This window comes from Miscanthus floridulus, chromosome 1 (assembly GCF_019320115.1).
Source record: "Miscanthus floridulus cultivar M001 chromosome 1, ASM1932011v1, whole genome shotgun sequence".
NCBI classification, from domain to species: Eukaryota; Viridiplantae; Streptophyta; class Magnoliopsida; order Poales; family Poaceae; genus Miscanthus; species Miscanthus floridulus.
Genome location: NC_089580.1, coordinates 3,241,507 through 3,255,796, shown reverse-complemented (window position 1 = coordinate 3,255,796; position 14,290 = coordinate 3,241,507). Strand labels below are relative to the sequence as shown.

At 43.3% G+C, this 14,290-nt stretch overlaps 1 protein-coding gene across 10 annotated transcripts; it reads right to left on the bottom strand.

Annotated features, from left to right (window-relative positions):
* Positions 1-241: 241 nt before the first annotated feature.
* Positions 242-3,576, bottom strand: LOC136471143 (uncharacterized). 10 transcript variants are annotated; one of them, XM_066468907.1, is made up of 5 exons: positions 3,277-3,576; positions 3,013-3,136; positions 2,421-2,530; positions 1,705-1,769; positions 242-645 (listed from the first exon to the last, which is right to left on the bottom strand). In XM_066468907.1, exons 1-3 carry the CDS (start codon positions 3,541-3,543, stop codon positions 2,511-2,513), a joined length of 411 nt encoding a protein of 136 aa, XP_066325004.1. In that variant the 5' UTR covers positions 3,544-3,576; the 3' UTR covers positions 242-645; positions 1,705-1,769; positions 2,421-2,510. The 10 variants fall into 10 exon arrangements, 9 of the variants coding, with proteins under 9 accessions (XP_066325004.1, XP_066325020.1, XP_066325012.1 ...); XM_066468923.1 differs by having other exon boundaries at positions 1,705-1,736; XM_066468915.1 differs by having other exon boundaries at positions 243-681; positions 1,705-1,736.
* Positions 3,577-14,290: the final 10,714 nt, after the last annotated feature.

Sequence of the window (14,290 nt, the reverse complement as noted above, 5' to 3'; positions counted from 1 at the left end):
GGCCGGCCGCCGGCACCAGGCACCAGGCAACGACCTCTGACATGTAAGTTCAGATTCACTCCTCACGAAGTTTTAGGGATAGCACCAGGCACCAAACTACTTAGTCTAGTTTCTTGTTTTAATTTTAGGGATAGCACCAGGCACCAGGCACCCTTGATTGCGCTTGAGAACCCAAATATCAGACAAACCTTGCATGGAACCTTTAAGTAAATTAAATAAAAAAACCCCATAAAAAGCAGAAATTATGAATATGCATATCAAAATAACCTCAATTAAATACGTCCATAAAGGCAGAAGTTATGAATAGCTATATCAAACTAACCTCTATTAAATAGATATTAATCCATGGAGTATTGTACTGCTGTTTGAAGAACATCCCACAGAAAGAGAGCACACCAGTTAGATGTAACATAAGCATAGTTGCTTGCTCCTAGCATACAATCGGCACCCACAAAACACGTCCTCAATATGGCGGCAGGTGTGATTAGTGGCTCGCTGCCAGTGTCTGCCTCCACCGAATGTCTTCTGTTTTATCCTTCAGCGCAGAGTTCTTCAAGCTCTCCTCCACGAAATCAGTTCCAAGAGCTTGTACAGGAGCTCAAGAATGGCCACAGCCTGTACACATCCATGAAGTTGCTCTGAACCCTGAGATCCAGTGAAGTCAGGCAGGCGCAACTTGATCTCCAACCATGAGACGATTGTAGAAAACACAAGCAGAAAACAACATTATTCAAATATAGATTTTCTTGGTCTCTGCATAAGGTCGCACAAAAAAATAAAAAAAAGAATCGAAAACTGAGAATGTTACATAGTACTACTTAATGCAAATATATTATGAACTAAGCTAATAAAAATGGAACCACACAGATCCCTAGTTGCTAAGTAGGGTACAATATGTAGTACACAATAAGCAGTCCAATATCTGCATGCCATGGAGACTTCCATCTGTGCTCGCGGGATCACAACGGGGAGGGGCGGACCGACGGAGCGACGATTGTCGCACGAAACGGTGGTCTTACTTTCTTTCTTTTTAGTTGTAGGAGATAGGAGATGGATTAGAACTCACCACAAGCGCTAGTCTTGCTTGAGAGTTCTAATCTACAGCCTCTGTCCTAAAAAGAACATAATCTAGTTTGTCCTCAATTGTACAATTTTCAGATTTAACCAATTTACTGGAAAAAGTATCAACATTATTTATGATACTAAGTAGGTATATTATAAAAATATATTGTATCATGAATCTAAATAATATAAGGTTATCTTAGCTAGCTGGAGCAAAGCTGTAATATAATGTTGTACCATACTTATTACTACTTTATATTTCGTGATAGGTACCAAATGCTTTATTAAGCTTGAAAAGATGTTCTCCAAAACAGTGAGGGTTGCAATAGTGACATAAATATTTTGAAGCATGCATGGCTTTATATGCTTTCATAGGTGTATATATATATGCAATTTCTTCAGGAAACTTCATGGATTTGAAGTTTCAGACTTTCAGCTAGTTTTTGACGTTGCCATCATCATATAAGCACAGATAGCAGTGCATAACAGTTATTAAACAGCTATTTTTTGCGAGAAAGTAAACAGCTATTAAATAAACTTCACTTGGTAGTTGGTAGTGCAAAAGTATTGCTGCAGATACAGACATACTTGCAGCAACATGTACAGAACAAAAATCAAACAAATGCGTGGTTAAGTACTGACCTGCTCACTTGGTAGTGCAAAAGTATTGCTGCCTGCATATATTCCTTTGTCAAAAATAAGTGTGGCTGAAATGACAATATGAAATAAGTGTGACTGGTTTATTAATATAGATATCTGGCAGTTGGCTGCAGCTAGAAATAACTAACGATTGCAGTGTACAGATAATTCTCCAACTGGTTTTAATGTCTCTGTTCATTATGTGTAACATAAGCCATCTAATGACATAACTAAAGACTGCAGTAACACTTGTTGGTATACTAATGGGATAGTCATACCCTTCCAGTAGTAATCGTATAAAAAGTTCGACGCTACATGACTGGTTTTAATGGAATGCATTGAACATATATTTAGGCATCAGATTGAATTATAAAATAGAGAGTAATCACATTGCAACTATGATGCTAAAATTGGTGCAGTTCGTTTGCATGACTCGGTACCTATCTATATCAATTATATATTATACTGGAACGCAGGCTATATTGTCTTTGTTTGGTTATCATAATATGACTAAAATAGAAAAGGAATGTATTCACTTACTAAAGAATGCATACAGCCATACTGTAAGGTCAATTATTTATCACAAGAAGCAAAACCTAAAAATCCAATATGCATGTATAGCTTATTTTGCCTTGATTAACAAAAAAAATTTGTATATGAAATCCAAATTAGAACTCATATCCAAGATAGGAAGGAAAAGGGAGAGAAATGAAACAAACCTGTGGCTACAGGGTTGCCGTAAACTTGCTGTTGATTTGTGGACTTCGCCACCCCAAGATTAAGCAAGTAACAAAAGGGGCGAAGGAGTATCAAATTTCTTTGTTATGGCCTGTCAAATAGTCATGCAAGATTGTGTAATGGAAAAAAAAAATCAGAACATGCTCTTTTAGGTCTGTATCCCAATACTGTGGCGATTATGAGCAGTGAGCAGTGTTCTTTAGTTTTACTCATTATGAATTCAATCTAATTTACACAAGAACAGAGTACTTTTTTTCCTTAAAAAAACAGAGGATTTTTTTTTGGAACTTCAAGAACAGAATACTGTAACACCAGAATCATATTAACTTGCAAGTCATGCAGGCTAAACACTATCAGTAATTTATGTATAAATATTCAGGTGATGCAGCACCTATTCAACTTTTTTCACAAGTATAGTACTTCAGATTGAGAACAGATGAACTCAACCTAATTTGCACACAAGAACAGAGACCTGTGATTCCTTGTTTCCAAGATCTATCTAATCTTCTATACGGTTGAAGGCTTGAAAATACCACACAAGAACATAGCCTAAATTTGCACAAGGAAACTTGCCTGATGCTGCGTCTGGAACATGGTGTCGTAGGCTCGTAGCCGGAGAGGAAGCGCTGAAGTAGCTGCCATCGCCGGCTGGATTTGTGATGTGGTCCTCTGCCTCCGCCCTCATCCTCCTCAGAACCTGAAGCTAAGTCGCCATCAGTAGCAGACATCGGCCCCGGCCAAGTTGCAGCAACAGCAGCCATGGTCGCCGTGCCATCGCGGACGCTCAGATCTAGAGATGCCAGGCTCAAGTAATAAGATAAGGGAGGAATCAATCACCTGAGATGCAGATGGCGGTACCTCGAGGAAGAAGATGGCATCAGGGTCGCAGATCTTCATGCCCTCGTCTACCATGAGGAAGAAGACGGCGGGTATGGCAACCCCGACGAGCGTGCAGCGGGGACGACCTCCACGTATCGCTGCGTCTCGCTGTCCTAGAAGATGAGCAGGGAGGGAGAGGCGGCGTCGGTGATGCGCGTGCGCGAGCGTGATTGGAGTGGGCTCGCAGGAGCGTGGATGGATCGCCGGATTGGGGCGAGCGGGCATCACGGTCCCACCTGCCGCCGGCGCCTTCCATCTGTGCTCACTAGGGATGAAAACGGTACGGATATTTTTCGACCGTATTCAAAACCGAAACCGTTTAGAGGGGTTGAGATCTGTCCGTATCTGAGTCCGGATATCCAACATCCGATACCATATCCGTATCTGAATACTCAAATCGTATATTTATGATGTCGATATCCAATCGTATCCTATCCGACATAGTTGACACTATCCGTATTCGAATCCGAATCCGGACAGAAATATGAAAACAAATGTAATATCGGTGATATCCATCCGTATCCAATCCGTTTTCATCCCTAGTGCTCACGGTATCGCAGGGGGATGGGCGGACCGATGGAACGACGATTGTCGAAAGAAACGATAGTCTTACTTTCTTTCTTTTTAGTTGTAGGAGATAATTAGTCAAACTCAAAATACTAAAACATAATTTGCACTCTTTCTTGAACGAAGTACCGGTGATGCATCACAACAGAGGCCTCACGGCATCCACACTCCACAGAGTGCGCGCGGCATGCGCGCAGCAAGCCCCGTCGTCATGACGTATGATTAAGGTGCTTTAGAGTTTATATCACCAGTTATTTTTCTCAGATCAGATAAAGAAACTGATGAGTGTTACGTGCATGCCGCTGGTTACGTGTAAGAGACATCACCTCCTTATCTACTGTACATGCGTTGCGAGTCCAGGGGCCAACCTAATAAGCCTACAATTGCTGCCGATCACAGCAAAGGACCATCTAACAAATACGTACTTATTTGGTGGACGTAATAATTATTATCAAACTAATATATTGGTATAAGATTATATTTGATCGAACAGCTATATCTACAGTAAGACATGCATTCCTCGAAATGATACTCCCTCCGTGCTAAAATAAATGCACGTCTCGCTTCTTGACGAGGAGTTTAGTTAGGAATATAGAAAATAGTATTATGAAAATAGTATCAGCATTTCTATCTCTAAACAAGTTTATTATGAAATTATAGCCCATACCAATATGATGATACATATTATACATTATACATATTACTATATTTTTGTATAAATTTGGTCAAACTTAAAAAAAAATTGACTCTTCGAAAAACAGGATGCGTGTTTATTTTGAGACAGATAGAATACTTTTAATGGAGGAGACCCTACTGTGCAATTTATTTTATTATAAAGAGATGGTACATACATGGAGACCGTCCAATATTGGTGAACGGTGAAATAGTTGTTCGCTCTCGTTGACATTACTGCTGCCATTTCCTGTTGGTGCTAGTCTCTCCTGCTTACCGCGCCTCCTCCCCTCCCCCCCCCCCCCCCCCCCCCCCCCCCCCCCCCCCCCCCGCGGTATGGATCGTCGCCTATTAGGGTTTTCCATCTCTATATACTTTATGTAAGCCGTCGTCTTGGGATAAGAAAAATTGTAAATCCCCGACATTTGTAACCTCACCCGATATAGTGAAGATTTGCTGTGGTTTTGCCTCTTTCCTCTCTTGCTTTCTCTCGCCTCTTGTAAGTTGTTCGTCATTTGTGCTTACGCGTATGTTATCGTGCTATGTTTAGGCTGACGTAAACCTTACCTAGTACTAATTAGCAAGTTACACGAAACCTAATATACTGTATTTTAGAATAGGACTCTGTCGTGCTACATTTAGGCCGACGCAAACCTACCTAATATTAACTAGCAAGTTTCACGAAACCTAATATAATGTAGTTTAGAATAGGACTTTGTGCCATCGTTATTAGACATAAGTTATTCTAACTCATATGAACATGTGTCATAATCCAGATCAAATACGAGATACGGAGAACACGACAGTTCGAAAAGTAAAAGAAGAGTAAAATGGTTTGCCCTGTTCGCTTGGCTGATAAGCCATGACTGAAAGTACTGTTGGCTGATTTATTGTGAGAGAAAAATACTGCTCGTTAGCTAAAAAATACGGCTTATAAGCCAAGCGAACAGGGCGATTATTCTGTCTGTCTGTTTTTCCCTTTCTACAATGCTCTTGCGCCCCTTTCTGTCTTATATGAGACACGGACTCTCAACATTGCTCTTATGAGTTAGAACCATACTCATATACGTATTGAAATAGATAATGTAACCATTACGTAAATCTCTGAGCAATAAGTTGTTCAGGTGAATCGAGCGATAAGGTGTTCCGTTGCAACGTGCCAACATATATGTTTGCTATTATATACATATGCTCGCTAGTGGTCTCCTTCAATTCACTTCAATCATTCTATATAGGCAGAATCATTATTACAGTGAGTTACCCACGGATTTAGAGGTCCACCTAGCTTTTAGCTATAATTCTAAGAACCACTACATGCTCTACCTCCGTCAAAAAAAAAACTTGATGTTCTAGGATTTTAGGATAGATTAGTGCTCAACGAAAATACCAATATACCCCTATTTATTGAAGGTGAACTATGCTAATTAAGGAATAAATCCCTTACTTAAGATTTGTCCAAATATATTGTCTAAGAAAAAATATCAAGTTTTTTAGGATAATTTTTAAATCCCATAGTTTTTTGGGCAGAGAAAGTACAACGCAACAACGATTTTCTCTCGCTAGCAATCAGACTTTCTTTATCAAGTTTTTTGGACGGAGGAAGTACAACGCAGCAACTACTTTCTCTCGCTAGCATCTCATCATCATAGGGCTGTTCTTCGTCTAGTATTTGTCTATATCCGCTAGACACTCTCAGTCACTAATGACGAATGCACCAAAAGCTTCAAGATCACGGTGAAAAACAGTGCACGCAATGTGAAGAGAGGCTTCGTTTTCATCGGTCATCAACACAATCGGAGGAGCAGTAGCACTGTAGTAATAGTAGGTAGGAAGGCCTGCATGCGTCATGGTGGCAGCTAGCATCTCCAAATGCTCTCACTAATTGCGTTGTCGCTCTCATTAGCTAACCGAGCCGGAAGCACTTCCTTATTTCATCGCCTTTTGCTTGGAGCGTCTAATCCTAGGTCATAAGTCATAACCAATGCCGCCTTATCCATTCAGATACAATCAATCAATTATTACCTAATGTCTATTGCATCACTTGTTGCATCAGCCACTCGATCTCTTGTCTAATACAAGAGGTGTGTTGACGATCTCGGCTTTAGAAGATAAAATGGAAACCCCCTACATGCTTGGCACGGTTGCAAGTATATATTTACATTGGGCGTGGCCGGTGCCCGGACGCTAGTCCCCGTCCGGACGCCCGTGCGAGGTGCCTGCCTGCTCTGCCTACACTTGATGCTGCTGCATGCTCGGCATGTTGCACGCGCCTGTATGCATCTGATGCTACTGCGCGCCTAAGATGTTGCTCTGCATGCCCCGCCTGCTGCACGCGCCCGCATACGCAAGATGCTGCTGCACGCCTACACATGCTACTGCTGGGCTGCACGCGCCCGCATGCGCCTGCTGCTATACTTGCAACCGTGCCAAGCATGCAGGGGGTTTCCATTTTATCTTCTAAAGCCGAGATCGTCAACACACCTCTTGTATTAGACAAGAGATCGAGTGGCTGATGCAACAAGTGATGCAATAGACATTAGGTAATAATTGATTGATTGTATCTGAATGGATAAGGCGGCATTGGTTATGACTTATGACCGAGGATTAGACGCTCCAAGCAAAAGGCGATGAAATAAGGAAGTGCTTCCGGCTCGGTTAGCTAATGAGAGCGACAACGCAATTAGTGAGAGCATTTGGAGATGCTAGCTGCCACAATGACGCATGCAGGCCTTCCTACCTACTACTACTACAGTGCTACTGCTCCTCCGATTGTGTTGATGACCGATGAAAACGAAGCCTCTCTTCACATTGCGTGCACTGTTTTTCACCGTGATCTGAATCAAGGTGAAACATTTGGAACATATGCTTGCAACAAATGTGTATAGCTACTGCAACATATGCAACATCCAGAAAAACACTTGCGACATATTTCTGAAACAGCTAAAATATTTGGAACATACACTTGCAACCTACGTGTATAGTCACTGCAACATTCAGATAAAACACTTGCAATATACGTTTGAAATAACTGAACATTTAAAACATACATTTTCAACATATATGTATAGCCATTGCAACATATGCAACACCAGATCTACTCTTGCAACATCTAGATGAAACATATGCAACATACATCTGAAACGCATGAAACATATAGTTGCAAACATTTGCTCATCTACTTGATGTCGTCCCATGGAGCTCGTTAACGCGGTGCGAGGGAGCGCAGCGCGAGGCACGGGCAGCGTGCGACGAGAGGCACGAATGGGGGCGTGAGCGCGAGGAGCGAACAGCCCGCAAGGCGAGGCATGGGTGGGGTGCACGGCACGAGGCACGAGGAGTAGGGGTGCGCGACGCGAGGCGGGTCCAGTGTGATGCGCGAGAAGCAAGGGCGCGCAACGCGAGGCAGGTCCACCCCGTCCAGAAGGACAGACGCCCTGAGGTATCATTATTGATTTACATTTGCCACACATATACATACACACACTACTAAACATACCCATATTTTGCAATGGGACATATAATTTCTTGCACATTGCCAAGCTAATGACAATGAACGATCTATTTTTGGTGGATTTAATTGCGCTTGGCTTAACCTTAAATCAAATAAATTCTAAGACCCATATAGTAAAATTAGTGCAATAAAGATTAATTCTATATGAGAAATTGATAGGAGATTGACTTAATTAAATTGATAACTATTCTGTGTATCTGTTTTAAGTTTTAAAAAAGTGGGACGGGTAACTTGCCTATATGTGCGCTGCGATGCGTACAAGCTTGGGAAGCCTAGTTGTAACATGAGTGCTGCAGCGGTGATAAAAGTTTTGTATCTCCAAACACAAAGCAACATGGTGACAAAGAGACGATGGACCAAGAGATCACTAAAAAAGAAGGAGAGAGACGGACGGACACGGGAGAGAGTGAGGGACGAAAGAGAGAAATTTTCGCTCTTTTCTATTATACGCAATAAACACACACATACATACACACTAATTTTAAAAAAAAAATACAAAAAAAATTATAATAGAAATTACGGGCTCATAGGTACTTTATTTGAATACTACATCAATATCTAGTTATTAACTTATACACATGCTGCTGGAGGGAGTATATTTGTTCATGTGCAAACATAATTGCAGTTAAAATCGACTATTCCGACTGCTTATGTCACTGTGCTCCCGGAGAAATTTATCCCATAGACTTTGCTGGTAAGAGCGTCATTGCTAAGATTTTTGAGCCGTTTGCGTCCTTTTCAATGACCAGATCTGAAAGAGATACATGGCGTGGCTGTGCATTCTGGAAAAAGAAAAGAAAAAATGCTAAGTTTTTTTGAATAGAAGAATGCAACAAACTCATTTCTATGGACGAACGCGCACACACACACCCATACACCTAAATATAAGAACACCTCTTAAATAGAAACCAAGGCAATAGAGATTGAGATTTGACGAAGGTAGCACTACTCCATTGAATCGATGGGCACTGAAAATTTCTTCTTGGAAAAATCGACAAATTAAACAGAGTGGACAGGTTCCACTATAGTAAACCTACTCAACTAATCGAGTACATTAAGGGTCTGTTTAGTTTAACTATGATATGTGAAAAAGATGTTGTGAGCTATGAGCTATGTGTTGTGAAAAAAATTATAAACTATTTAGGTGAAACAAAGATAAACAATAATATCTAGTAGGTTCCATACTCCTCGCAAAAAAAATCTAGTAGGTTCCATACTATAGTAACCCTTCTCTATCTCCCTTTAAAAAAATCTACGAAACAACTCTCTATTTTCACCCATTTCGAAAACAGAAAGGCAAGCTAAAAGCATGGTCCAATGTGCTTACAAAAATGTACTACAAGAAACTAGTTGAGCTTAAGGTTTCACCTTTTTGGTGGCTTTTTACTTTTTGACAACATAAGCATTTTTCAAAAGCTCGACCAAATATAACCTAAGTTTGCATGCTAAACCTTTCTTAACGTGAAAATAAATTTCAAAGTTAACATAGAAAATAACACGGTCAAAAGTATTTTTAGCCAAAATATAAGTAGAATTTCTTAAATTGACAAATAATAAAATCAAGGATTTTATTTGGTTTGCCCTACACGAGAAAATAGTTTTGGTACTAATTGCTGACACAAAGTTTGAAAGTTGCCTGAGTATGATCCCATATTATCGAGCCTAGTAAAATAGTTAACCGATGGCTCAGACCAATTTGAGTGGACCGCCACTCAAAAAATAAACAACCAAAACAATAATAACCTGTGTGGGCATTATGGAATAATAGTGAATTTATTAATGAAGACATTCTAAAATGAGGGCCGATGCGAATTGTCAGTCCTAAGAGAAAACTAGTTATCTGATAAAATGAGCGCTGAAGAGCGGAACTAGATAGGACGGGCGATGTTGGAATTTTGAGACTGGAAGTGCATATTGGTCTCTTGCAATTGCAAGTTTAAATAGGTTTAGTTTGATCACTGTCTATAAATAATACTTCTTTCTAAAATAAATCAACTCCTATTGTTAAAACCCTAGGATACATCTAGGTGTAGATCAGTGGGTAAAAGACCCTACATTCGTGATAAATAAGTCCTAGTTCATATAAACCTAGAAGATAGAGAGAAGAGGGAGAGAGGGGTGATAGGTTATCGACCATCAGAGGGTTTGGAGGAACTGCTGGAGCCGTCCATGGCGATGGCGGTGGTGTGGTCCGAAGCAGTGAAGTGGTGCGGTATAGGGGCGGCGTCGGGTCCCGGCAATGAAGACGGTGGCGACTTTCCGTCACTGGCTGTGCTCCATGTCTCGATCGGGCTAGGGTTTTTCGGTGGGCGACTGTAGCTCGGTTCAACCTCGTGAAGAGAGTCGTCGGCTCCCACTTCTCTTTATAGCGTAGTGTGACGGGGGGCCACCAACCATGTAGGGTTGGATGCCCCCGATCAGGGAGCGAGGTCAAGGCCCAACTCGACCGTTAGGCTGAGCTGGAGAGATCACCACTAACAATCTCCCCCTTGATCTCATCTTATTACTTAAACTTAACTTACTTACTTTATCTTGTTCCCATTCCATCACAAATCAGTGCATAGAGCGTGCCTCATCGTCATGGTCAGTTGTCGTTAGATTAAACAACTATAATGCACCTCTCTATTTTGAAATAGATTCTCAACTAGGCCCTTAATGTCTAGGAATCATAGGCTTTTCCTTAAACCCATGCCGGCTAAGTGTTCTCTGAACACGCTGGGTGGTAAGCCTTTTGGAAGCGGATCCGCAAGCATCTTTTCTATTTTTATATGCCCAAGACTAATTATATGATCCCGGACTTTATCTTTCACAACATAATACTTTATGTCAATGTGTTTGGCAGCACCACTTGATTTATTGTTGTGAGCATAACACACTACTGGATTATTATCGCAGTATAACTTGAGTGGTTTATGTACGTTGTCTACCACTTTCAACCCGGGCATGAATTTTTTCAGCCAATTCACCTGTCCTGTGGCCTCACAACATGCTACAAACTCGGCATACATTGTGGACAGTTTGCTTTGAGCTTTTCCACGATAGAGCTCCTCCTGCGAGAGTGAATATATATCCTGACGTGGACTTTCTGTCATCTACCGCATAATCAGAGTCTATATACCCCTCTATGTGTATGGAATCAGATCTTCTGTACGTTAGCATGAAACCCTTCGTACCTTGGACGTAACGCAAAACTTTCTTTACTAATTTCCAGTGTTCTATTCCTAGATTACTCTGATATCTGCCGAGTAACCCGGTGACAAATGCTAAGTCAGAGCGAGTACACACTTGAGCAAACTGTAAACTTATGACAACTAAACTATATGGAGCCGCTTTTATTTGATCGATCTCGTATTGGTTCCTGGGACATTAAAATTCTCCATATCTATCGCCCTTGACTATGGGAGCAGGTGAAGACTTACAATTTTGCATACTGTATTTCTTTAGAACTTTTTCTAAGTATTCCTTTTGTGATAATCCTAAAACCCCATTTTCTCTATCTCGGTGAATCTCTATTCCTAGGACGAATGAAGCTTCACCGAGATTCTTCATATCAAACTTCGAGGACAAGAACTTCTTTGTTTCTAGTAGTAGATTAACATCACTGCTAGCGAGCAAGATGTCATCCACATACAAGACTAGGAAAATATATTTCCCATTCTTGAACTTTGCATAAACGCAATTGTCCTCTATAATTTCTTGAAACCCAAACTTTTTTATTGTACTATCAAACTTCAAATACCACTGTCTTGGAGCTTGTTTTAATCCATAAATGGATTTCTTTAGGCGGCATCCCTTATGTTCTTTTCCTTCCACAACATAACCTTTCGGTTGTGCCATATAAACATTTTCCTCCAGATCCCCATTTAGGAACATCGTCTTTACATCCATCTGATATAATTCAAAATCAAAATATGCTACAAGCGCCATTAAGATTCTAAAAGAATCCTTACATGAGACTGAAGAAAATGTCTTAATGTAATCTATGCCTTCTTGTCGGTGTTTTGGACTAGCGAGCCCTCAACCAACTAGTAAAAATATACTGCGTGCCCCTAATCCCGAATGGTGATGCAAAGAGACACAAGGTTTATACTGGTTCAGGCAATAGGTGCCCTACGTCCAGTCTGAGAGATCGATCTTGTATTCCTTGCACCGAAGTGCTTGTAGTAGGGGGTTACAAGCAGGGCGAGAGAGGGAGCTAGTCCTAGGTCTGTGCGTGGAGCGGTGTGAGTTGCTTAAGATGTTGATCTCAGGCAACGGGGAAGCGTGCGTGTTACCGACTGTCGCTTGTGTGCGAGTGAGTTTGTATGTCCCCGTTTGTGCCTATCTATGTCTATCTCGTGAGCTCGTCTCTAGAAACGGCCCCAGTCCCTCCCTTTTATAGTTGAAGGGGGGATAGGGGTGGTACATGCGTTCGCTATGCGGCGTCCTGTGAGCGGAGGTGACATTTCTGAGCCCTGTAGCTTGTCACTGTGGCGGCATGATCGACGGAGCGGTCCTCATCCTTGATGCACTGGGGCGATGCACCGGTCACACCCGATCCTGTGCGACGTGGGAGCTTTAGTAATAGCTTGACACAGGGCCTGGCGGGCGATGTGCCGGTCGCTGTGTGTTGACCACGTAAAGAGCCAAGGCTCAGTTGGTGCCGAGGCTGAGCCATCGTGGGGGGCTTGGCGGGCGCGAATCCTGAGGTTGCCGAGACCCTGAAGTGGATTGCCGAGGCTTGGAGGGAGCAGTTGGTCCTCTACACTGATTCTGAGGCTATAGTGATCCAGACTTGACTCCCCATGCCGCGTTGTTCTGCGAGCAGGGGTTAGGTAGCACAGTGTAGTGCGGGCACCGGTCGTGGGCACAGTACCGAGCACAGCGGCCGGTAACCCCTGACCTGTCCTGTCTCGGATGGTATGGTGTTGATGCGACTTCCCGTCTCGTCGGCCACGCTCTGCTGTGTCGAGCCGTCGTCCGGCTGATGTCACGGGAGTGGTTGGTCGCATTAATTGTATGCAACGCTCTGTCGGGGAGATCGGTCAAGGCAGAGGCGATGGGGTTATTGCTGAGCTAGCCTTGAGCGAGACGGAGAATCGATACCGCATCCGAGGCCTTACGTGCGGGGGTCTCGGGCGAGACGGAGAACTGATGCCCCATCCAAGGCCTTTCTTGCGAGGCCTCGAGCGAGGCATAGAGTCAGTAGACCGTCCGAGGCCTTTCGTGTGAGGCCTCAAGCGAGGCGGAGAGTCGGTAGCCTCAAACAAGGCTAGGGGTTAGCCAATAGTTGTCTGTTGGCTTTGATTTTGATAGGGTCTAAGCGATTTTTTTAGTTTTTGCTTAGGGGACCCCTTTTTATGGTACCCAACAGTAGCCCCCGAGCCTCAGGGAGAGTGTGAGTGCTTTCCCTAGGGTTTTGACGAGACTCGGTTCACAGCGGTTCCTGGTGGGATGGTGTTTCGTACTTGAGGCCTCGGTGGGTGCGCGGGAGCGCAGCCACTGGGTGTAGCCCCTGAGGCCTTGGAGGAGTGGATTTATTCCTCCAGGGGGTTTTCTTATGTTGTGCGAGGGGTTTTATTGCATTTGCCGAGCCCATGAGTGTGAGTTCGGGTCGCTGAGTCTTTGGCTTGGTTGCAGGAAGAGCCCCCAAGCCTCTGCACGGAGCGAGAGGGCATTCAGGAGTTCCCCTGTCTTTTCATGTGACCCTCATGCATCCTTTTCGTTCGGAAGGACGGGTGGAGCATGCCAGGCTACCCTCGGTGGGCGCGAGCTGTGACACCTCCGGTGAGCTGTTATCGGGTAAGTCCGAGTGGAGGCCCATGCCCCATTTGATAGGGGTCGGCTAGCGGTCCGGAGACGCACTCCAAAAGTACTAGAGGGCTTCTCTAGTGGGTCCTAGGGCCATTCGATTGGCCCCGAGGGCTCGATGCCTCCCTACGGTGGGATCCCATTTGGAGACCTCCCTACCGGTCTTGGACACGACTTAGGGCATCCCAAGCATTTGCTTGCTTGGGCCTTAGCCATGTACGGGCTCGCCCATAGTCATCTCTAACTCTGTTTGTCCTAGGGCGGCTATCGAAACCTTCAGGGGCCTAGCCTTCGAACCCCTGGACCGTAACAGGCTCGGTGCCCTTCATCACATTCTTCCGAGCCTCCGAGTGCAAGCTTGGGTTGCTTGTCTCCCCTAGCTTTTTGTGTGACCCTCGCGCATCCTTTTCGTTCAGAAGGAGGGGTTGTTTG

Coding starts and splice junctions, on each gene's coding strand:
- LOC136471143 (XM_066468907.1), bottom strand. CDS start 3,543: ATGCCCGCTCGCCCCAATCCGGCGATCCATCCACGCTCCTGCGAGCCC. Junction 3,137..3,276: donor TACCGCCATCTGCATCTCAG/GTGATTGATTCC, acceptor ACTTAGCTTCAG/GTTCTGAGGAGGATGAGGGC. Junction 2,531..3,012: donor TGTTCCAGACGCAGCATCAG/GCAAGTTTCCTT, acceptor ACTATTTGACAG/GCCATAACAAAGAAATTTGA.